Consider the following 26,018-nt stretch of genomic DNA (forward strand, 5'->3'; position numbering starts at 1 on the left):
TATTTCTGGCTATAAATTCAATTTTCAACATCTTAACCATCCTGACTTAATACCGTTTTGAGGCGAAGGGTCACATATAGAAATTTTGTCTTTATTTATGAATTTTCTATGGTTGGTAAGGACAGAGTTATAAATAGATTATGCAGTATTCCACTTAAAGTTACTATGAATGTCCAACAGTAGCCTGTCTTGTATGACACTTACCTTGTCGCCTGATAGCTAGAAAGGAGAGAAATGTGAGAGGTCAAAGGTTAGTTAAATAAAAAAGACTCGTGCTCTTATATAACGCAATGTCCACTGAATGTGCGCAAAGCCCTTTAAAAGGGGTCCCAAAGCAACAGCAATACTTAACATGTAGCACAGGATATGATGCCTGTAAGGGGATATAACATTTTTTTTTTCATCTGACTCATTTTACACCTGAGTGCAGTGAGGGAAAGTGAGTAAAGTGTCTTTTACAAATGATAACACAACTTTGCGATGTCATGGGTGGTACTCGAACCAAAGACTCACTGGTCTAAAGACAACAGCATACCACTAGACCACAAAGCCACACAGTTGAGAAAGGGAAGAGGCAAAATGAGGGGGAAATGGGGGAGGGCTTGACTGCTGCAGCTGCTGTCGGGACAACCTGAAGATTAGCCTGGGTCCATGAGGAGAGACTGGATTAAGTCCAAGTGTGGCTATGTGGTCGTATGGAATGACACTCGCTTTTAGATTGGAAGGACCTTGGGTCGAGCCCCACTCAGTGCATTGTTGAGTCCTTGGAATAGGCTCTTCACTCACATTCTCTCACCGTACTCAAGATTAAAATGAGTACCTGGCCATAAAAAAGTGCTGTTTCTGTTGAAAATTTGTTTGTAAAATGCCTACCAGATGTCATGTCTCATTCTACATGTTACATATTGCGTCTGGCCAGGGAGCCTTTGCAAGTGCTTTGAACATGTTTAGTGGATATTACGCTGTATATATTTTTTTAAACGCTCAATCCCAAGCTATTCATTGTTACAGTTTGTTTTATTAAGTACTCAAAACTAAAATGTGAAAATGAAAGTAGGTCATAATTTTATGCTCTGCTGCCCAGATCTTTTCTTCCCCTATAACAATAATAGCAAAACCTTGGTTCTGGGACGCTTTTGATGAAAGATATGCCAATTTGCGTATAGCGTAAATCGACGTAACTGCATAATCGGCCCAAGTGCTATTTTCAGAGACCCTCATGAAAATAGCAATCACCCTATCAACGGCTGCTTCATCAAGCCAAGTAAACTTAAAACAAACCAATCGTTTCCAAGACTGTAGAGGTGTTTGTTTCATCAAAAACGGAAAAAAAGCCAAAAATTACCCAATTCTGCAAAGGGAGGTAAAAATGAAATAAAATTGCAAATTTTTTTTAAATCATAAAAAATCAGCCAACTATTGAATACACATGAAATTTATGCTTTAACATTAATAATTTAAAGGTTTACAAGCTACATATTGATCTATACAGAAATATTCATAGAGCATAGAGATAATTGCTTGAAATTAATATGTATTTTTACAAAATAGTAAATTCATCAAAATCACTAAAAAATCAAAGAACACCTCAAATCCAGCAAAATCATGCATAAATGATAGTAAAACACTGTGCCAGCAGTATAAAGAGGCATACACGCTCCTGCCGTGATAGAACATCAATATTTTATCATTATACGTCAGCACTGGTCAAGATCACTGAATTTGCAAGTTTGCTCAACACCAACGGTCAATCGGTCAATTTTCACTGCTGCAAAGATGACCAAGCAGCAAAACAATCTATCCAACTGGCAAAACGCCCTTCAAACTTTCAATCATTTTATCAGGAATGCCAAATTTTACGTTGTTTTTCTCTTCCAATGTCTAATTTCATTTGTAATTGCTTCTCTAAGCATACGGTAACTTTAGAAACTCTCCGCTCATTCAATCTACTGCTAAACGAGTCATCATCACAACTATAAACATAAGGACCACCAAATCTCTTCAATGCCCACGCAATGTTAGCTGTTTTATTCATTTCACACATCTGCTTTTGATTCTTTCTCTCCTGATTAATAACAAATCTTCTAATCACATTCCTAGCATGTTCCTCTCTTATCTTTATTCCTCCGGAAATCCCGGTCAAGCTTCCTAAAAATAGGCAAAATCTAGCGCGTTCCTTCAAAGGCTTGACGTGTTTCTTATGTGCAAGAAATGGGATCTCGAATTCTCATAGATGTCATCACTTATTTGAAAAAAAAAACAGATTTAAGATCGCCCGTAATAATAAAAGTAAAAGCTCCTCATGGAGACAAAATATATTTGATGACAAGTCTATACTATAAAAGCAATACTGATGGTATCACAATGATCCACCCAACCAATTTTCGTGACAAAGACATATTTAGACAAAGACCCATTAATATCGTTACATGATCAGCTCAGTCCATTCATCACCTAACAATAAACTCACCTAGCATCTTTTATATTACCTAAAAAGAAAGTGGAAACAATTAATAGAAAAGTAAACAAACAATCTGAAACAAGAAACGCAAGACGTAAGTAAAATCACATACATCCCTCTTGATTCCCCTCTTCCAATTGTTCGTCAAAACAACATGGTGGCCTCCATACTCTGACTTACGGTACATGGATCACTATATTCGAACCTTTCATTCACTAATTCATAGCTTGCAAATGATAATAAAGATAGCATGAAAAATCATAACTATAATGTTTGAAGTATTACGAGTAGAACATCATCCACTTCGTTACTTTGTTGGATCATTTATATATAAAGTACATCTTCTCATGAAGCAGACCGAATCAATTTTCTCACACATTACATTCAAACAAAATTGTTCTCATGCTTCACTAATTGTTATATTATATACCATTGTGAGTACTTGCATTCATGCGTGTGTGTGTGTGTGTGTATGTGTGTGTGTTTGTATATATGTGTATCTATGTAGGAATATTATATTTGTGAAGCGTTTTGAGCATTGTGTAATATTGAACAAATTCAAATGATATATAAATATGATTGTGATTATTATTATTATTATTATTATTATTATTATTATTAATATTATTATTATTATTATTATTATTATTATATTATTATTATTATTATTATTATTATTATTATTATTATTATTATTATTATTATCTTCATCATAATCATCATCATCGTTATTATTATATTTATTATTATTATTATTATTATTATTATTATTATTATTATTATTATTATTATTATTATTATTATTATTATTATTATAATCATCGTCACCATCCAAAGAACTTGAGAGTTATTATAAATATCCAAATCTCCAATTGTTTCAGTTCCATTGAGCATCGTGCCTGGTCCTGCGTCCATCAACCTGAGACCAGGAGAAGACGGATTCTTGCACTGCCAGGCCTCAGGTAGGAAAATCACGTTGTCATTGCTCAAAGACATAATCACGTTAAATTTGTATAGTTAAGTAATAAACTAGCCAGAATGTTTTTGACCAATCAAAGCATGGAATTTGTGACACACTTTCACACATGCTAGGACAACATAATTGGTTATTTATAAACTTTAACATGAATGATATCGACCTCTCTCTGATCATTGTTATTGTTTTCATACCAGCAGATGGGTGACTTGTTATCACAATTTTTCTCAATCATATTAATAACGTTCATATTTACTTGGTTTTCTGTGTTGGTTCTATTGATCAAGTGGTAGAACAGTGGATATTGTACTTAGACACATACCATAGATTCCATAGTAGTTCGCTATGTACACCAATTATGGCATTGTTTACATTCTGATGTCTGTCCGAGAGGCGTGGTGAGGTTCCCTTCCACTAGTGTTGTTAACGATGAAGGTTGGTGTCAGTTTGATGGGTCTGTAATTCAGGTGTGGTTAACGATGAAAGTTGGTGTCAGTTTGATGGGTCTGTAATTCAGGTGTGGTTAACGATGAAGGTTGGTGTCAGTTTGATGGGTCTGTAATTCAGGTGTGGTTAACGATGAAGGTTGGTGTCAGTTTGATGGGTCTGTAATTCAGGTGTGGTCAACGATGAAGGTTGGTGTCAGTTTGATGGGTCTGTAATTCAGGTGTGGTTAACGATGAAGGTTGGTGTCAGTTTGATGGGTCTGTAATTCAGGTGTGGTCAACGATGAAGGTTGGTGTCAGTTTGATGGGTCTGTAATTCAGGTGTGGTTAATGATGAAGGAATAAACAAAAAATAAAGCAGCTTTAAAAGAGAACAAAACACCAATCACAGATGTTCTTATTCGGCCAACAACAAAATACATTAAAATCATGAATATATAACTTAAAATCCCAGATAGACCTAAAAGTAAAGTGGTTCAGGGGTTTTGTGAGGTTTTTGTTTGTTTGTTTTTTCACTTTTTTTCTTTTTGTTTGTTTTTATTTCATAGCAAGGTCTTTTTTATCTCCTTAAATGACCCCAGATGCAGATGCTAGGCTTAGTGAGCTTTCACAATAAGGTATTCTTTCCCTACCAGGCTACATGGACCAAAATATCCATTTCATAGCAGGTTTTTTACATCTTTGTATTAACTAACGTATAATACTATTACTATTCGATACTATCAGTAGCCAAGAAATCATTCGCACCTGAATCAAATGAGGTAATATGTGTCAAATGCCTTACTCAAAATCAGATACTCGAGCTAGAATTTCATGTTCATTGTCACAGATTTTGTCAATGACCCCAATGGTCCAAGTTGAGGTTTTGTATTGCTGAGAGTCTAGCACCACGTCATTCTGTATAAATGTCTTATGTCTCCAGACAACCATCCTAGCACCACGTCATTCTGTATAAATGTCTTATGTCTCCAGACAACCATCTTAACGTCACGTCATTCTGTATAAATGTCTTATGTCTCCAGACAACCATCCTAGCACCACGTCATTCTGTATAAATGTCTTATGTCTCCAGACAACCATCTTAACGTCACATCATTCTGTATAAATGTCTTATGTCTCCAGACAACCATCCTAGCACCACGTCATTCTGTATAAATGTCTTATGTCTCCAGACAATCATCCTAGCACCATGTCAGTCTGTATAAATGTCTTATGTCTCCAGAAAAACATCTTAACATCACGTCAGTCTGTATAAATGTCTTATGTCTCCAGACAACCATCCTAGCACCACGTCATTCTGTATAAATGTCTTATGTCTCCAGACAACCATCTTAACGTCACGTCAGTCTGTATAAATGTCTTATGTCTACAGGCAACCATTTAACGTCACGTCAGTCTGTATAAATGTCTTATGTCTCCAGACAACCATCATAACGTCACGTCATTCTGTATAAATGTCATATGTCTCAAGACAACCATCGTAACGTCACGTCATTCTGTATAAATGTCTTATGTCTCCAGACAACCATCTTAACGTCACTTCAGTCTGTATAAATGTCTTATCATCAGATACTCGAGCTAGAATTTCATGTTCATTGTCACAGATTTTGTCAATGACCCCAATGGTCCAAGTTGAGGTTTTGTATTGCTGAGAGTCTAGCACCACGTCATTCTGTATAAATGTCTTATGTCTCCAGACAACCATCCTAGCACCACGTCATTCTGTATAAATGTCTTATGTCTCCAGACAACCATCTTAACGTCACGTCATTCTGTATAAATGTCTTATGTCTCCAGACAACCATCCTAGCACCACGTCATTCTGTATAAATGTCTTATGTCTCCAGACAACCATCTTAACGTCACATCATTCTGTATAAATGTCTTATGTCTCCAGACAACCATCCTAGCACCACGTCATTCTGTATAAATGTCTTATGTCTCCAGACAACCATCCTAGCACCACGTCATTCTGTATAAATGTCTTATGTCTCCAGACAACCATCTTAACGTCACATCATTCTGTATAAATGTCTTATGTCTCCAGACAACCATCCTAGCACCACGTCATTCTGTATAAATGTCTTATGTCTCCAGACAATCATCCTAGCACCATGTCAGTCTGTATAAATGTCTTATGTCTCCAGAAAAACATCTTAACATCACGTCAGTCTGTATAAATGTCTTATGTCTCCAGACAACCATCCTAGCACCACGTCATTCTGTATAAATGTCTTATGTCTCCAGACAACCATCTTAACGTCACGTCAGTCTGTATAAATGTCTTATGTCTACAGGCAACCATCTTAACGTCACGTCAGTCTGTATAAATGTCTTATGTCTCCAGACAACCATCATAACGTCACGTCATTCTGTATAAATGTCTTATGTCTCAAGACAACCATCGTAACGTCACTTCAGTCTGTATAAATGTCTTATGTCTCCAGACAACCATCTTAACGTCACTTCAGTCTGTATAAATGTCTTATCATCAGATACTCGAGCTAGAATTTCATGTTCATTGTCACAGATTTTGTCAATGACCCCAATGGTCCAAGTTGAGGTTTTGTATTGCTGAGAGTCTAGCACCACGTCATTCTGTATAAATGTCTTATGTCTCCAGACAACCATCCTAGCACCACGTCATTCTGTATAAATGTCTTATGTCTCCAGACAACCATCTTAACGTCACGTCATTCTGTATAAATGTCTTATGTCTCCAGACAACCATCCTAGCACCACGTCATTCTGTATAAATGTCTTATGTCTCCAGACAACCATCTTAACGTCACGTCATTCTGTATAAATGTCTTATGTCTCCAGACAACCATCCTAGCACCACGTCATTCTGTATAAATGTCTTATGTCTCCAGACAACCATCCTAGCACCACGTCAGTCTGTATAAATGTCTTATGTCTCCAGAAAAACATCTTAACATCACGTCAGTCTGTATAAATGTCTTATGTCTCCAGACAACCATCTTAACGTCACGTCAGTCTGTATAAATGTCTTATGTCTCCAGACAACCATCATAACGTCACGTCATTCTGTATAAATGTCTTATGTCTCAAGACAACCATCGTAACGTCACGTCATTCTGTATAAATGTCTTATGTCTCCAGACAACCATCCTAACATCACGTCAATCTGTATAAATGTCTTATGTCTCCAGACAACTATCTTAACGTCACTTCAGTCTGTATAAATGTCTTATGTCTCCAGACAACCATCTTAACGTCACTTCAGTCTGTATAAATGTCTTATGTCTCCAGACAACCATCTTAACGTCACGTCAGTCTGTATAAATGTCTTATGTCTCCAGACAACCATCTTAACGTCACTTCAGTCTGTATAAATGTCTTATGTCTCCAGACAACCATCCTAACGTCACTTCAGTCTGTATAAATGTCTTATGTTTCCAGACAACCATCCTAACATCACGTCAGTCTGTATAAATGTCTTATGTCTCCAGACAACCATCCTAACGTCACGTCAGTCTGTATAAATGTCTTATGTCTCCAAACAACCATCCTAACGTCACGTTAGTCTGTATAATTGTCTTATGTCTCCAGACAACCATCCTAACGTCACGTCATTCTGTATAAATGTCTTATGTCTCCAGACAACCATCTTAACGTCACGTCAGTCTGTATAATTGTCTTATGTCTCCAGACAACCATCCTAACGTCACGTCAGTCTGTATAAATGTCTTATGTCTCCAGGCAATCCTCGGCCAACTGTGTCGTGGAGGAGAGATGACCAACCCCTGAGGACAACAACAAGACACAGGATGTTTGGAAATGGTACTCTGATCATTTCAAATGCCCAGCCGGCCGACAAGGGCCGATACGAATGTGTTGCTGAAAATGGAATTTCTCAGCCGATATCAAGAATCATCTCTCTGACCATTACAGGTGACGACTCTTTTTATTTTATTAATTTTTGTTGTTGTTGTTGTTTTGAGGATTTTCTGACACTTGCGACACATCTAGGTCATATCAGCTCCATTAAAAAGGATGAAAACGAGTTAGTAAAAAAATTATAGATTTACAATGAAAAGTTCACAAGAAAAGTAATACAAGGGGTTGTTGAAAATGACTCTTTACTTATGCTGTCTCACACCACCCAACTCACATGCATTATGTTTTGTCCTATATGTTCAGTGTTGCTGTTGACTTGGGTCATCTTGTAAAGGGCTTTGAGCACATTTAGTGGTACTTTGCTCAATTTAAAAGTAGTCCTTCAGAGCCATTAGGCGCTTGGAGCCAAAGTTTATCTCGGTTTCTATACCGTGAGACAGACAGAAGCAATTGCTTGCTACCCTCTGGGAAGGACACTAGTATATCGCAAAGTACTTTTTGCCAGATCTAATAAACCCAGTTACCCATTCACTGCTGGGGGGACAAGGGGTCTGAAAAAAATCTCGACTGCACCCGGGATCGATCTCAGTCCCTTTGAGTGTGAAGTGAGTGCTCTACCAACTGAGTTATTAGGACCCCCAATCAATTTAAAAGATAATATTATATATATATATATATATATTATATATATATATATATATATATATATATATATATATATATATATTATAATATATATATATATATATATATATATATATTGTTTTCATGTTTTGTTTGATAAAAGGACACAGTATATTTTGATGGGGAATTGATGCATCACTTACAATTCCATCTTCGTCTCCAGAATCGATTTGGGCTGAGATAGAACGCCATCCCAGCACATTCCTGGAGGGAGACACTATCCGTCTCAACTGTAAAGCCAGGGGATTCCCCACCCCCAGGATAGTGTGGGAGAAGGAGGGGAGACAGATTAGCAACGAGAACAGGAGGTCGGTGAGAGGAGGAGAGTTGGTCGTCAGATCAGCGTCCATTGAAGATGCCGGTGTGTACAAATGTGTGGCCCGTAGCGACATGGGCTCGGTGACCGACTACACGACGGTACAGATTAAATTACAGAGTAAGTCGACAGGTTTATGCAGAATATTGATATTATGTATAGTATAGTTGAGCCTCCCTCTGAAATAGGGAAGGAACGTTTGATTTTAAAAAATGGTTTCTATTTCATTGGAAGTGTAAAACCTCTCTTCAGGAGGACTGAATACACACCTTGTAAGAGTGAGGCCCATCCTCACTCTTCTAATTCCTGTAATCCTTAGAATCTGCCTACACATCCTGCTACTGAATTAGTTATGCCACCTTTATTAGTATTAATCATTAGTACTCTAAAGGGCTGGTTACACACACATCTCAAGGATTCAGGAACCAAAAAAACGGAGGGTTTGACATGACGACTTCTCTTCCCTATTAGATCTGATCAAAAGTAAAAGATCTGTTGAAAGTCACTAGAGTTGGCCTGGTCAAAACACCAGTATGCCAAAGAGACTCGGCGACCACAAGCCAATAGACAGGATTTATTTATATACATAGTCTTGTTCTTCTTCTTACGTTTATCATCATTATCGTCATCATCATCATCATCATCATCATCATCATCATCATCTGTGGTGATTGACGTACAGATGTCAAATGGTAGTCATTGAAAGTTTTAAAAAACAAACAAACTTTGAGCTTTTATAGATCAATATCCATTAAACGTGCTCAAACCACTTTACAAAGCGTCCCTAAACAATAGCAATGTGTAACATGTAGAACGAATGTTAGTCGATATTACAATATTTTCTGACAGAGTCAACGACATTAATGGTCAGGTACTCATTTTACACTTGAGTAGAGTGTGAGATTGTGAGAAAAGAGTCTTTTCCTAGGACTCAACCATGCGTCGACTGAGGCTCGAACACAAGACCTTTTGATCTGAAAGCGGGTGTCATAGCACAAGACCCCATAGCCCGACGAGTGAAATATGGAATTATCAAATTACCTTGGAGAAAATGGAAAACAGTTGAGGTTATACTCTCTACGTGAGAAAATACAAATGATATCATCGAATTGATATCATCAAATTGTTATCATCGAATTGATATCATCGAATTGTTATCATCAAATTGATATCATCGAATTGATATCAACGAATAGTTATCATCAAATTGATATCATCGAATTGTTATTATCAAATTGATATCATCGAATTGCTATCATCGAATTGATATCATTGAATTGATATCATCGAATTGATATCATCGAATTGTTATCATCGAATTGATATCATCGAATTGATATCATTGAATTGATATCATCGAATTGATATCATCGAATTGTTATCATCGAATTGATATCATCGAATTGATATCGTCGAATTGTTATCATCAAATGGATATCATCTCGAATTGATATCATCGAATTGATATCGTCGAATTGTTATCATCAAATTGATATCGTCGAATTGTTATCATCAAATTGATATCATCGAATTGTTTCTCCTTACAGTTTGTTTGCCTGGGTTCAGCTCTGTGGCCTAGTGGTATGACACTCGCTTTCAGATCGGAGTGTCCTGGGTTAGAGCCTCTCTTGGCGCCTAGTTGGGTCTTTGGAAAAGACTTTTTCCTCAAATTCTCTCACTGTACTCAGGTGTAAAATGAGTACCTGGCCAATAATAGCATTGTCTCTGTCTGAAAAAAATTGTAATAGTGTAGCAATGACTATGAAAAATGTTGTTTTCTCTTTTTGAGGAAAATTTTTGTCTAAAATCAAAGCCCTATCTCCACTGAGTAAAAATGTTTTTGAATTTTGAAAATCCATTCATAAATAAACAAGTTATGCAGTTTCAAAGGTGTCATTTATTTGGATGACCCGCAAAGAGGAAAAAAACGCGAAAATATGGGACGCTTTTTCGGCATTTTTTTTCGACCTTTGGTTGTATCTTGCGTAATAAATGGATTAAAAGATTGAAACTTGAAGAGCAAATTAGGATGGTGTTTTGTAAGATACAGGAAAAGTACTCGTCATATTCATATGAAATTTTACAACCAAAAAGAAGAAATGTTCATGTATTACCTTGTCAGCGACAAAACCTCCACGCCCGGTAGTTTTAGAAATATTTTACTCCAAAGAGTAAAAATCTATTTTTAACGGTCTTCTGGTAATCGCACGAGTTTTGTCGCTTGACATAATCTAAAATGACCTTTTTTCTAACTGTGTGCCAACTTTCAGTCATATTCATCGATAAACAGCGTCGTAATTAATTTTTTAAAATAGCATATACGAAACGGCTTCGTCCCATATTTTGACGCGAATTCGGGCACTTCGTGAGCGAAAAAGAGGCCCAAAGATTTGTGCGGGATAGTCATTGCTAAATAGTGCCTAACAGGCTTCATTTGTTGTTCTATATGTTACGGGTTGCTGCTGGTCAGGGACCCTTTGTAAAGCACTTTGAGCATGTTTAGTGGATAATGAGCTATATAAAAGCTCACTTTTTTTCTTTTTTTTTTTTTGGGTGGAGTTCCTGACCTCCCATGGTGGGCAGGGAGGTCACTTACTGTGTATTTTATACCCCTATATCTGTTTTCCAACTTGCTCTTTGTCATTGTCGTGGAATGAGATTACTTGGTTTTGTCCTTCTCCTAGTCAGAGTCCTTGGCTGAGAGGAAAGCAGTTAAATTTAAAGTTAAAATGTTGGGAGATGATATTTTTGTTGTTGTTAAACCTCTCTCTCTCTCTCTCTCTCTCTCTCTCTCTCTCTCTCTCTCTCTCTCTCTCTCTCTCTCTCTCTCTCTCTCTCTCTCTCTCTCTCTCTCTCTCTCTCTCTCTCTCTCTCTCTCTCTCTCTCTCTCTCTCTCTCTCTTGTATTATTATATATGTTGTTTTGAATGTATAACGTAAGCATTTGAATGTGGCCTCCTAGTTGGATCCTGTGCCTGTGTCTGGTTGCGACTTTTAGGTGATCTCAAACTGCTTACACTGATAGTAATAGTGTGCTCTTGAAATCTACATCTACTCCATATTTGATCTGATTCCCCTTTGTCTTACTTATTCTTGTGTAGTTTTAAATCGTGAATCTTGATTAATTTTATTTTTTTCTTATTAAATTTCCTCCTTTTTACTGGTGCTGACATGACCTTTATGTGTTGCACGCGCCGTAAAACCCTTAAAAACAAACAAACAAACCAGTTTGTTTCATCCTTTGATAGATAACTTCCTGTCAATGTGTTTTCCTTTCCTCCAGGCCCCAACAACAAATGTGAAGACACAATGAGGAGAACCAAGTGCAGCCTGATAGTGGCAGGGAGATTGTGTGGATTTAGGATGTTTGCTGTCAAGTGTTGTCAGTCCTGTAGGGATGCTGGTTATTTGTGATTGGAGTAAATATGTCTGAGATGGGCGTGGCCTGCTGGTAAACGTGTGGACATCCTGTGTTTATGTGCAGCTAAATGTACTAACAATGTGTGCTAGTCCCATCAAAGGGAGGTAATTGAGTCCGGATGGGCAACTTTGACTCTATGAATTTGAAGCATTTGGAATCATCTCAGTTTTGTTGTAGTTATTTTCTGGGTTAAAAGACTGGACTTTTTACAAAGGAAATAATTGGCACCAAACTAAATTATTCTGATTGGTCCAAAGTGAAAGAGACAAAGTTACCCATTAAGAAAATTACCCTTTAAGAAAATTACCCCAGTGAAAGGTAAAGTAATCCTAAGCTGTAGACTGTAAAAAATAATGAACAGAAATAAATATAACCGCTTTGAAAAAGATTAAAATACCAAACAAGGAACATTTCAGGCTCAAAACCATTTTTCAGCCATTCACAAGCATGAATCACTTAAAATCCAGTCAGGTGGCTAAAAAGTATTTGACACGTTTTGTTGAATGGCTTGATCGGGAGATGGCCAGTGATGTGTTTTGTATGTTTTGAAGCCGTTCTATTTATTTTTGTTCAATCCTTTTCCCAGTTGATGGTTGACTATAAATGGCCATATGCTAGTGAAAGTTTGCTGGGAAATGTGTTGACATCGTCTGCCAGGAATGGAACTGACAAGCATGTAAATATGTTGACACCATGTCCAAGAAAATGTTTTAAATCTATCAATTGGTAGGTGGCATTGGCAAGGTTCAAAGTCTTTTGCAGAATTTTCATTGCGCTTTTACTTCTAATTTGAGAGTAATCTGTGATTTATGAAAAATGTTAGGGTTTGTGTTTTTGGAATCTAAACCAATGAATCTAATGGTAAATGGACATTTTAAATGTTTGTGTTTTTGGAATCTAAACCAATGAATCTAATGGTAAATGGACATTTTAAATGTTTGTGTTTTTGGAATCTAAACCAATGAATCTAATGGTAAATGGACATTTTAAAAGTTTGTGTTTTTGGAATCTAAAACAATGAATCTAATGGTAAATGGACATTTTAAATGTTTGTGTTTTTGGAATCTAAACCAATTAATCTACTGGTAAATGGACATTTTAAATGATAAACAAAATTGATGCCATGGTAGAACCGAATGGAGGTAAATCTGTTGAAGATTTCTTTTCTCTGTGTTTATCCTGGTTGAGTTTTTGATTTATCCTTGACCTAGCACATCTGTCTGGTGTCATGACGGGACAGACGATGATGACAAGTGGATTCAGCATTGAGATGACGGGCGTCACATTTGACTTTGTATCTCCTTTAAAATTCACGTTCTTTTACAAGTCTGAAACAAAATATGTTTAGTACAGGTGTGTACATTTAGCACAGGTGTGCACATTTAGCACAGGTGTGTACATTTAGCACAGGTGTGATGTTTCTGGCTATAAATTGGATTTCCACAATGTAAATCAATCTGGCAAAAGCATATTGAGAAATTAGGGAGCAGACGCCGATGTCAGATAAAGATCTGAACACGTGTCAGAGAGACAGTGCCAGACAATGCAAGAAAGAAAAATACAAGGAAAAAGAAATACCATCTCAATTAATCCGTTTTCATTGCCTGTGGGGGGGGGGGGTTCACACCTCAGACGCTAGCATAGCAACGGTAGCACGTCTGTTCACACCTCAGACGCTAGCATAGCAACGGTAGCACGTCTGTTCACACCTCAGACGCTAGCATAGCAACGGTAGCACGTCTGTTCACACCTCAGATGCTAGCATAGCAATGGTAGCACGTCTGACCGGTGGTCAGGAGGTCTGCCAGGACGATTGATTTTTTTGATGTGTTTCTTTTTCTTGAATTTTTCTTTCTTGCTTTATCTGGCACCGCGTCATCCACACGTATTCAGATAGGCATAATGGTATGATGTTTGTGGGGGGGACATAATGGTATGATGTGTGTGTGGGGGGGGGGGGAGACATAATGGTACGATGTGTGGGGTGGGAGGGGGGTGATTGGTTACATTTTATTGTTAGGGAAAAAATTACATCTTTAATCATTTTTTCTTTCTAAACATGGACTCCGGTCCCTGCCTGATAATTGTAGACTACTGAAGACAACCAAAGACAAACAGAATTTTGGCCTGTAGGGTTTGGATTTGTATTGGGTTTTATTTTCTTTGATTTTAATTTGAAATTTTAAGACAGCAACTTGAAACGATACCAAAAATGTTATGTGTGTGATTTTATAATTCTGTAGCTTTAATTAGTGAGATAAGACACATGATGTGTTGTAGTCCGTGTCGTGTGTCATGTGTCATGTGTAGTGAATAGTGACTAGTGGAATGTCGATGCAGAGAGAGAGAGAGTGTGTGAGAGAAATCTGTCTGCCCTATTCCTTATCTCCTTTTATATTTATTATTTGACTTTGGTGCCTATTTTATAGAATTATTATAAAGACTTTGCTATACAAATAAAATGTTTTTACAAGTTTTCTATCATGTTGACATTGCCTAAGTGCTCTTGTCTTTTTACTTCTACATATTATTTATAACTTCATTGCCTGATACGATCCTTCACCATAAATCGTATTCAAAATGCTACTATTGGTTATCGGTAGAAAATAATTATGGCTTTAATTTTCTGATCACTGCCTGGTTTTTGTAATGTTTCAAAACGACATTTCTATCATTGAAATTAATGAATGAGTGAAAGCCGATTTTGGAAGGATTGACATTTTTATATTTTTCAAAATACTTTTTTATAGTCATCAGCATTTTGATCCATCAATGAATTTCATGAATTTCTTTTGGGTTGATGTCAATGTGGAAAAATGGCTGCCTTTTTATCATTCAAAGTGGATGTTTCTCTAAATGCTTTATGACACACTGCCTTTTGAGTGCTCACCTTCACCTTCATGATTGTCCGGAGCTCTTGTTTATTCTTTTAGGAACTGTGTATTCAGTCCACCGGAATAAAAATATTAAAAAAGGACCAAATATCGTCTATACTTACCTAAATCGATACTGACGACATTGATACTGAGCCTCTTATAGGCTTCATCAGAAATGGGCAGGTACAATATTTATGGCAATTTGACGGCTTAATAATATCATTTACAGCATTTTATTTACTCTCAGAAAATCTTGATTGAGAGTTGTTTGAAATCGGGCGCTTGAAATAGATTTCAATTCTCGATACCAATATATCAATTATCGATGAGATTCTTACCGTGGCTTCCAAATTTCCTGGCCAATTTAGCCAAAATTGGCCACACCACACAGAGAATAATGTTTCTACAATCAATTTTAAATTAACATTTATATCTATTAATTTTTCCTAGTCCGTTAGAATTTTTGTGATTATCAAAACCGATGAGTTGTCCAAGGAGATCAGACTTTTAGCATTGTTTGCCCGGGTAAGGCTCTATTTGGTCACTTTTCACATCGCTCACTGGCCTGGAGGCCACGGTGGACGGAAAACACAGTTCCATTGTTTTACTCCATTTTTTACTTCCATGTTTGAAGAGTACAGAACTGGGCACAGAACAGTCGTCAAATCCCAATTGGATAGGGTGACACAATCACCCACCAGTGCCTTTTTAAACTGATGCTAAGCTGCTAGAAACTGGTACAGGCTGTGGATTGTAAAAACTAAAACACAACAATGAATAGAACAGCTTAAAAAAAAAGAACAAAATACCAAACACGGAACATTTCAGGCTCAAAACCCTTCTTCAGCCAACAACATGACAACAACAAGAAAACCCCAATGAAAACATGAATACATAATTGATCTGGTTTTTTAGTATCGTATTTATGTTTTCATTGTTTTATGTTTCTGTTTGAAGAAGGGTTTTGAGACAGAAATGTGCCGTGTCTGGTCATTTGTTCTATTTTTTTTTTTCTTTGAAGCTGTTATATTGATTTTCGTCTATGACTGTTTATACGGCCTATTGAATGGTTGTTGTAAATGGTGTGATGGTAGGCCTCGGGATGACCTTATTTCTATTCTAGACTGTCTCGGATTTATATTGGATGTAGAAATCTTTGCAAGGTGTCAAGAATAAACTGGCAGAATAAACAAATCGATAAAAATCAGGGGGAAAAAAGAATCAGCTCAAAAAATTGTCGGGATGTCGGGAATGGTTTGACCTTCACCCTTCATTCACAATTTCAGATTTAAATTTATTTTTTTTTTCCTCTTTTCCAATGTTTTATTTTTATTGTACATAATGATATATAAACGATTAGAATAATGGATTTAGCCGTGTCTGCGTGTTGTCTGTTTGAATATGGTTTTTTTTATCCGTTTAAATGTATTTTTGTCTGTTTGAACTTTATCTTTGTATTGTCCATTTGAGTGTTGAATGTTGTATTTGTATTGTCCATTTGAGTGTTGAATGTTGTCTTTGTATTGTCCATTTGAGTGTTGAATGTTGTCTTTGTATTGTCCATTTGAGTGTTGAATGTTGTCTTTGTATTGTCCATTTGAGTGTTGAATGCTGTCTTTGTATTGTCCATTTGAGTGTTGAAAAATGTCTTTGTATTGTCCATTTGAGTGTTGAACGTTGTCTTTGTATTGTCCATTTGAGTGTTGAACGTTGTCTTTGTATTGTCCATTTTAATGTTGAATGTTGTCTTTGTATTGTCCATTTGAATGTATTTTTATCTCTTTGAATGTTGTCATTTTAATTTTTTTTTTAAATGGTTTTTGCATTTAAAATAAAAATCTGTTTGAAAGTATCAAGAGGTACATGATATTGAAATGACATAGTTTGTTTGTCTGTTTGTTTGTTTGTTTATTTTGAAAACCAGATTATGACCCTCTAGCTCTGAATACAACACTTTTCGCAAGTCTTGATTTAATCAGAAATTATTTGGTTCTATTTTGTTATGAATTAATTGCATGATCTATAATTTATTTTTAGAAATTGTTTGTTTAGAATGGAAAGTAGTAGGTGGAGGGAATTTGTTGGCAGAGTCGTTATTGTGTGGACTTTACTGATGGATTTGAATTGGAGAGAAGTGGTTGATGTAGGTATGTGATGTCACGTATGATGTAGGCATGGCATATCACATGTGATGTCCCATTTAATGTAGGCATTTGGTGTCGCATTTGAAGTAGGCATGTGATGTCACGTTTGATGTAGGCATGTGATGTCACATTTGATGTAGGCATGTGATGTCACTTTTATTGTGGACATGTGATGTCACATTTGATGTAGGCATGTGATGTCACGTTTGATGTAGGCATGTGATGTCACATTTGATGTAGGCATGTGATGTCACTTTTATTGTGGACATGTGATGTCACATTTGATGTAGGAATGTGATGTCACTTTTATTGTGGACATGTGATGTCACATTTGATGTAGACATGTGATGTCACGTTTGATGTAGGCATGTGATGTCACATTTGATGTAGGCATGTGATGTCACGTGATGTGGTCAAGAGTGTTGGGTAATATATCAATGATAGATGGTTTTATGTGTCACTGTTTTCACGTCGTGTGAGTGTGGTTGGTGAAATTTAAGGTTTAAATTTCATATCCATGCGCTTGATTAACAGTTTGATATGAATAGTGCACCAGGTTTGGGCCGAGAGTAACTTATAGAACCTAATACGGTTTTGAAACGCAGATTGTAATATGGACGAGTTCACGTTTCTATAGAGGTTATAGCCCGCTGGTTAGAAAGTGCCGATGAAAAGTTTTTTGTTGGTTTTTTAAAAATTCATTTGTTTATTTTTTGTGTATGAGCGTGTGGTTAGTGGACCTCATGTTATGTCTACACATTCATAGCATAGTCTATCACCAATCAATGGCTCAGCTGGTTGAGCACTCTCTTCATATGCCAAGGGACTGAGATTGATTGCGGGTGAAGTCGAGATTTTTCTCTGACCCCCTCTCCACCCATCAGTGATTGGGTAGCTGGGTCTCGCTTAGATCTGGTGGAAAGTACTTTGCAATAGACTAGACTAGCGTCTTTTCCAAAGGCTAGCAAGCAATTTCTATTGTCCGTTTAGGTCTATGGCTATAAAGGACTAATGCTACCAATCAACCAAACACGCTTGAGTTATTTGATGTGTTAGACCCTGCGTCAAACCCAGGTCTTCTTTGCCCATTTGTGTGTGTGTATTTGTGCGTTATTTGCAATTGTAAGTGTTTATTATGTTTGATTTGTGTAGTGTGTGTTATGTCACATATTATTATTTGAGATTCTAGACCCTGTGTCACTGGGGTTTTTTTAAATATCATTTTCACGTTTATTTTGTTGTCATGATGTAGGAAACCAATTGCTGTGTAATATTTATAAATATTCTATTTATAGTGCTGCCGTCTGGTGGCACATGTCTACAAAGTTAGACATTTTCCCCCCAATTCATGCAATTGCTTTAGGTTATTATAACAATTTTGTATCAAATAGCCTTTTTTATCTGTCAATAAACTTTTCCTTTTTATATCAGGCTAAATTATCTCCACTTGTCATTTTGGTTCAATCATCTTGTACAATTCTCACCGTCTCCATTTCAATCATCCTGTACAATTCTCACCGTCTCCATTTCAATCATCCTGTCCAATTCTCACCGTCTCCATTTCAATCATCCTGTACAATTCTCACCGTCTCCATTTCAATCATCCTGTCCAATTCTCACCGTCTCCATTTCAATCATCCTGTACAATTCTCACCGTCTCCATTTCAATCATCCTGTCCAATTCTCACCGTCTCCATTTCAGTCATCCTGTCCAATTCTCACCGTCTCCATTTCAGTCATCCTGTACAATTCTCACCGTCTCCATTTCAAAGCTTGAGCTGCAGCTTTTGTTTTTGTTTTATAAAGCGCAATATCCACTAAACATGCTCAAAGCGCTTTACAAAAGGCACCCTGACCAACAGCAACACGTAACATGTAGAACAAGACATGACGCTTGTTAAGGAATATAACAAATTTTTTTTTTCCGACAGAGACAATGCTGTTACCGACCAGGTACTCATTTTACAAGGACTCAAATCTGCGCCAAGCGAGGCTCGAACCCTGGGTCGAGGTAAATGAAACTGAGTGTCATTGCACTAGACCAGATACTGATAAATTACGAGTAATAAGAAATAAATAATAATGACAACTGATACGTAATAGGGAATTAGTAATAATATTGACAAGTAATAGAGAATCAATATTGCAAGAACAATTCACAAACTTTTGTGCACAAATTGATCGGCCCATATTATTGTACAAATTAATGCGTCCACATCATTGTATAAATGGATCGGTCCACATTATATGGATTGGTCCACATTATTGTACAAATAAATGGGTCCACATCATTGTATAAATGGATCGGTCCACATTATTGTACAAATTAATGGGTCAATATTATTGTACAAATTGTTAGGTCCACATTGTTGTACAAAGGGATCGGTCCACATTATTGTACAAATTGATAGGTCCACATTATTGTACAAATGGATCAGTCCACATTGTTGTACAAATGGATCTGTCCACATTATTGTACAAATGGATCGGTCCACATGTACAAATGGATCGGTCCACATTATTGTACAAATCGGTCCACATTATTGTACAAATGGATCGGTCCACATTATTTTACAAATGGATCGGTCCACATTATTATACAAATGGATCGGTCCACATTGTTGTACAAAGGGATCGGTCCCCATGTACAAATGGATCGGTCCACATTATTGTGCAAATGGATCGGTCCACATTGTTGTACAAATGGATCGGTTCACATGTACAAATGGATCGGTCCACATTATTTTACAAATGGATGGTCCACATTATTGTACAAAGGGATCGGTCCACATGTACAAATGGATCGGTCCACATTATTGTACAAATGGATCGGTCCACATTATTGTACAAAGGGATCGGTCCGGAGCAGCCACTTATGTTGATGATAACAAGAAATGAAGTGAGTAGGAAAGTGCCAGAAGACAACAGAGAATACAACTCCACGGCGGCGATTTGGGCTCGAATCCACGATCTTATTGGTACGGAGTTGGGGTCGTGGATAGTTCACACAGGAGAGACACGATCCCCTCTTCCAGGTGGAGTTGTAGTACCAGTAAGGTCGCGGGCTCGAGCCCCCGTCGCCACCGTGAATTTTTTATTCTCTGTTGTCTTCTGGCACTTTTTTACTCACTTCATTTCTTGTTATTAATTCGAGTCCATTTTTCTGTCACCATATGAATCCTCTTTAGTTTAAAACGAGCAAATAAACAGAAAATTCCCTTTATTCATCCCATAGGGGAAATTCAACTTTAGAGTCTATTCCAAGCGAAGACTGAAATAAACCAGGCGTCAGCCGCAGTGCAGCACAGCAAATTGAGCTAGGGTGAAGTGATTGCTCAAAGCCACACAGCGCAGCGGCAGGTGATCGAACTCGGTACCTTTCGGGTATGAAGCAATAATCGTACCGCTGGGCCGCGCTTGCGCCGTCCCGTTTTATGCGATAAATGGGGGGAACGTGTCCATCAAACCAATGGGGGGAACGTGTCCATCAAACCAATGGGGGAACGTGTCCCTCAAACCAATTGGGGAACGTGTCCATCAAACCAATAGGGGAACGTGTCCATCAAACCAATGGGGGAACGTGTCCATCAAACCAATAGGGGAACGTGTCCATCAAACCAATGGGGGAACCTGTCCATCAAACCAATAGGGGAACGTGTCCATCAAACCAATGGGGGAACGTGTCCATCAAACCTATGGGGGAATGTGTCTATCAAACCAATGGGGGGAACGTGTCCAAAAAACAATGGGGGAACGTGTCCCTCAAACCAATGGGGGAACGTGTCCATCAAACCAATAGGGGAACGTATCCATCAAACCAATGGGGGAACGTGTCCATCAAACCAATAGGGGAACGTATCCATCAAACCAATGGGGGAACGTGTCCATCAAACCAATAGGGGAACGTATCCATCAAACCAATGGGGAGAACATGTCCATCAAACCTATGGGGGAATGTGTCCATCAAACCCATAGGGGACCATGTCCATCAAACCAGGGGGGGGGGGGGGGCGTGTCCATCAAACCAATAGGGGAACGTGTCCATCAAACCAATGGGGGAACGTGTCCATCAAACCAATGGGGAGAACGTGTCCATCAAACGAATGGGGGAACGTGTCCATCCAACCAATGGGGGAACATGTCCATCAAACCAATGGGGGAACGTGTCCATCAAACCAATGGGGGAACGTGTCCATCCAACCAATGGGGGAACATGTCCATCAAACCAATGGGGGAACGTGTCCATCCAACCAATGGGGGGAACGTGTCCATCAAACCAATGGGGGAACATGTCCATCAAACCAATAGGCGAACATGTCCATCAAACCAATGGGGGGAACGTGTCCATCAAACCGTCCATTTGGTGAGATTTCCTCCATGATTTTATTCACCACCATAAGCGCCAGGTTTCAAATATTATCATATAAGTAACAAAATGTATAGACCCAGTGCCTAGTGATGAAGGACATTTTACTTGCTATTGTATAAGCTATTAGTGTTCTATGTTTAGCCAAAATACTCACAACATCCGCCAGCCGGATATAACGCACCAACGTACAAAATTATTTGTAACCATAAACGTTTATATTCTAACTTTAGTAAGAACTAATTATAAAAATGGCGGACTGAAAACAATAACAAAGAGCTGAGTGACGTCAATTTCGTTCCTTTTATAAATCGTGATCAATCCCCAAACCATAAGAGAAGAAATTTCTGGTTGATTTATATAATACGTACATAGTAAAATAATATATCATAATATAATAATTTATATATCATTGAATTGATCAAATGTCACTTATAGTACAGGAGGTGAAATCCGCCACAATTTATTGCAGTTTATTGAGGGAGAGGCCTGAATGACTACTACATTAAAACCGTTATGAACGGCCTTTGAACTCTAACCCCTGTGATTGTCTTGTGGTAAAAGAGCAAGAATAGATATAAGAAAGTATCATTTTAATGTGAGAGTTATTCAGCTGTCGAACAGTTTGCTGATGGAATCGCATGCGCAAAAACCTTGAATTCTGTTTAACAAACTAGTGGAGGACCCGCATGTGCGGAGAACTAAAAGTTATTAGGAAGAGGCTGTCGTCATCCATTATGCTTATAATAATACTGTATTCTATTTTTAGATTAAAAGTTATTAGGAAGAGGCTGTCTTCATCCGTTATGCTTATTATAATACTGTATTTTATTTTTAGATTAAACGTTATTAGGAAGAGGCTGTCTTCATCCATTATGCTTATTATACTACTGTATTCTATTTTTAGATTTGCCGATGAAAAAAAAATTAACATTGACTTTACGGAGCAATGTTGATCCCCAACCCTATTTTTAAATAGATTAGATTAGAAAGATTATCATAACTTGATAGTATCAAGAGAGATTTAAAAATACGTCATTAATTTTTGTTGTGGATATGCTAGAATTGCATACAATCAATTATTCTCGCAATGAAAGTCAAACGTCAAAAAGGTCTGAACATGACGTAACTATATTACTCTAGTCGGCCATGGGTTTGAGTATTACAACCTCGCATATTTTCTTCGTATTGAGTCAGCGGATGATAGAATTAGCCTGAAATAAAAACAAGGTTCGCAAGTTACTCATATATCAAGTTCAAGTTCAAAAACGTTTATTTTAGGCAATTGCCAATGTAACTCATACAAGAATATATTTTTTCAACAAATCAAATAAGTAAAATCAATAATAAAGCAAGGCAAACAACGAATATAATAATGATAATAACAGTAATAATAATAATAATAATAATAATAATAATAATAATAATAATAATAATAATAATAATAATAATAATAACAATGACAATAATAATAATAATAATAATAATAATAATAATAATAATAATAATAATAATAATAATAATAATAATGATAATAATAATAATAATAATAATAATAATAATAATAATAATAATAATAATAATAATAATAATAATAATGATAATAAAAATAATGATAATTATAATGGTGGTAATAATTATGTAAAATCAATTAAAGATTTAATTAATAGTTTAGTTATTTAATAGATTTTTAGACCTTGGTACAACTCAAATGATTCACGTCTTATTGATCAACATAAGATATGACATGACGACAATGATTTTTTTACACTGTACAATGAGATTTGTTTACATAAGATTTATATAACCATGAAATATTCTTACAGCCGCTACAACTACTACCACAACTGCTACCACCAGTACATCTACTACTACTACTACTACTACTACTACTACCACCACCACTACTACTACTAACACCACTACAGCCACCACTACTATTACGTCTACTACATCTACAACTACTACCACAACCACTACTACCATCACTACTGCTACCACTACCAACACTACTACCACCACTACTACTACGACTATTACTACTTCTACTACTACTACTACTACTACTACTACTACTACTACTACTACTACTACTACTACTACTACTACTACTACTACTACTACTACTAACCCCCCCCCCCCCCCCTGCTATCACTATCACTACTACTACTACCACTACTACTACACCCCCCCCCCCCTGCTTTCGCTACCACGACTGCTGCTGCTACTACTACTACTGCTACTACTTCTAACACCACCACCACTACTACTACTACTACTACTACTACTACTACTACTACTACTACTACTACTACTACTACTACTACTACTACTACTACTACTACTACTGCCACTACTACCACTACTACTACCACTACCGTTGCTATTACTACTACCACCACCACTACTACCACCACTTCCACTAGCACCACCACTATTACCACTAATAATAATGCTAATAATAGCAACAATAACAATAATAATAACAGAATCAATAATATCATTAACGCTATCACCACCGTTACTACCATCATCACCATCACTACCACCATCGTTATCATTATCATAATAAAAATAGCAATAATAACAATGCACAGTGAGAGTGAAAATCAATATCAACAGACAATACAAATGATGTCAACAACAACGGTAGTGACGATGATCTTCATTGATTACCAATCATTATCTAATGTCACAAGATACTCATACATTACAAGTAGCGAAAAATAAGAATTATACATATATACATTAATTTAATATATCTCTCATATGCGTGTCAAGCTCAAGACATGCTCGATTATAATGACTGACAATCACACACGCCCTTCCTACACACATATGCACCCACCCACACAAATACACACACACATACATACACACACACATACATACACACACATACACCCACACACACACACTGATCTACGAAATCACATGTACAACAAACAGTGAGAAAAAAGTTAATTCAAAGGATTCAATTATGGCTAATAGACTAAATATTCAAATAATATATGTCATAATCTTATACATTAATGCATACCACAATGAAGAAAAAAAAAAAATCAAATGTATTTTAATTCTCCAGTAATACCAGGTGCCTAACTAACATTTTTTTCATATTCGATCAAAAGTTTTCGACAAAAAATTCCAAATCTTCGCGATTCTGTCCCTGTGGAGTTATTTACAAATTGTATAAACTTGTACATATTGGGCTTTTCAATTAAATACTTTGGTAAATATTTTCCTCTGAAATAGTTATACCGTCTGCATTCACAGATTATGTGGTACTCATCTTCAATTGAGTTACAATTTATACAGAGCCTAGAAGGAAAATCAATTTTTGGTCTCTGCCATCTCCCCCTTTCGCACATAAAATTATGAGAACCTAATCTAATTTTTGTAATGGCGAATCGAATTACTTTTTCTTTAATCTCGAATATATAGCGTACAGAATTGTCATTGTCCAAATGTTTATAAAATTTATGATCGCTAGTTGATCTTATCTCCTCTTTACATTTTTGTAAAAAAATATCGCTCAGGCGTTGACTGAAAGTATGTAAAAACATATTCTCATTTTCAACGTATTGATTAACCCAAACGTATCCAAAACCATATTTACACAACATTCCTCTTAGCAAAGTTACCCAGTTAGTACAAGAGATATGCTCTGTAGCCTGTGTTAATAATTTATTATAAATTATCTTGACTGGATTGTTTTCTTGTAGTTTTAAAATTTTAAACCAGTATTTAATTACTCTTATTAATCGCTGATTGGTTAATGGGAATACTTTTAATTCATGATATACGAAAGCTGACGGTGTAGATTTCCTTACCCCCAGTATGGATTTTAAGAATCCTAAATGCATTTGTTCCATTTTTACCGCTTCACAATAGCCCCATATTTCGCACGAATAATTAAGTATTGGTGATATTAGAGTATTAAACAGATGGAGTTGGGTGGAAGGTGAAAATTCCTGATATTGGTGGAGCAGAGAATATAAGTTAAACATTGCTCTACGACCTAGGTCTACAAGGTTCTGTATTCCTTTCGTAAATCTTCCACTACTACCAAACATAAACCCCAGATATTTGAATTGCCCTACTGTTTCTAATAATTTGTCTCTATAAAACCACCTGTCCATCATCCCGATCTTTCCACCTCTTTTAAAGGCAACGCATTTGGTTTTTATCATTCTGTAAAAGATAGTCTTATAATTTTTAGATTCGTCTGTTCGGAGAAATGTTGATCCCCAACCCTATTATTTTTTTATAATAGATATACTTGACCAATAATGGAGGGAGCAAGAAATACTGAATCATGACCACAGGCAAAAAAAAAAAAAAAAATTCAATAGTGGCCGTATGAGTACATGGCCTGATAAAGAACAGCTGGAGTCCAGGAGGAGAAGATCTATAGATAGAACGAAATTGACGTTGCTCAGCTCTTTGTTGCTTTTCGTAAGCCATT

General features: G+C 36.7%; 2 protein-coding genes across 2 annotated transcripts in view; one reads left to right on the forward strand and one right to left on the reverse strand.

The window, feature by feature from the left end:
- The window catches only part of LOC144963782 (papilin-like), a 241,112-nt gene extending 226,103 nt beyond the window's left edge, over window positions 1-15,009 (forward strand). The window contains exons 41-44 of the mRNA XM_078897749.1: window positions 3,343-3,423; window positions 7,607-7,798; window positions 8,592-8,864; window positions 12,027-15,009. Of these exons, the coding sequence (XP_078753875.1) occupies window positions 3,343-3,423; window positions 7,607-7,798; window positions 8,592-8,864; window positions 12,027-12,157 (677 nt within the window). The 3' untranslated portion in view covers window positions 12,158-15,009. The remainder of the gene's footprint in view (window positions 1-3,342; window positions 3,424-7,606; window positions 7,799-8,591; window positions 8,865-12,026) is intronic.
- An 8,668-nt stretch (window positions 15,010-23,677) lies between these two features.
- Window positions 23,678-25,776, reverse strand: LOC144970222 (uncharacterized). The gene has a single exon (XM_078909637.1). It carries the CDS (start codon window positions 25,741-25,743, stop codon window positions 24,649-24,651), a length of 1,095 nt encoding a protein of 364 aa, XP_078765763.1. The 5' UTR covers window positions 25,744-25,776; the 3' UTR covers window positions 23,678-24,648.
- Between the last annotated feature and the right edge of the window lie 242 nt (window positions 25,777-26,018).

The sequence above is a fragment of the Berghia stephanieae genome, chromosome 1, assembly GCF_034508935.2.
Source record: "Berghia stephanieae isolate SIO BIC M18660-M18661 chromosome 1, UCSD_Bste_1.3, whole genome shotgun sequence".
Classification (NCBI taxonomy): Eukaryota; Metazoa; Mollusca; class Gastropoda; order Nudibranchia; family Aeolidiidae; genus Berghia; species Berghia stephanieae.

Excerpts from the sequence above, each read along its gene's own strand:
- LOC144970222 (XM_078909637.1), bottom strand. The coding sequence starts at position 25,743 with ATGATAAAAACCAAATGCGTTGCCTTTAAAAGAGGTGGAAAGATCGGG.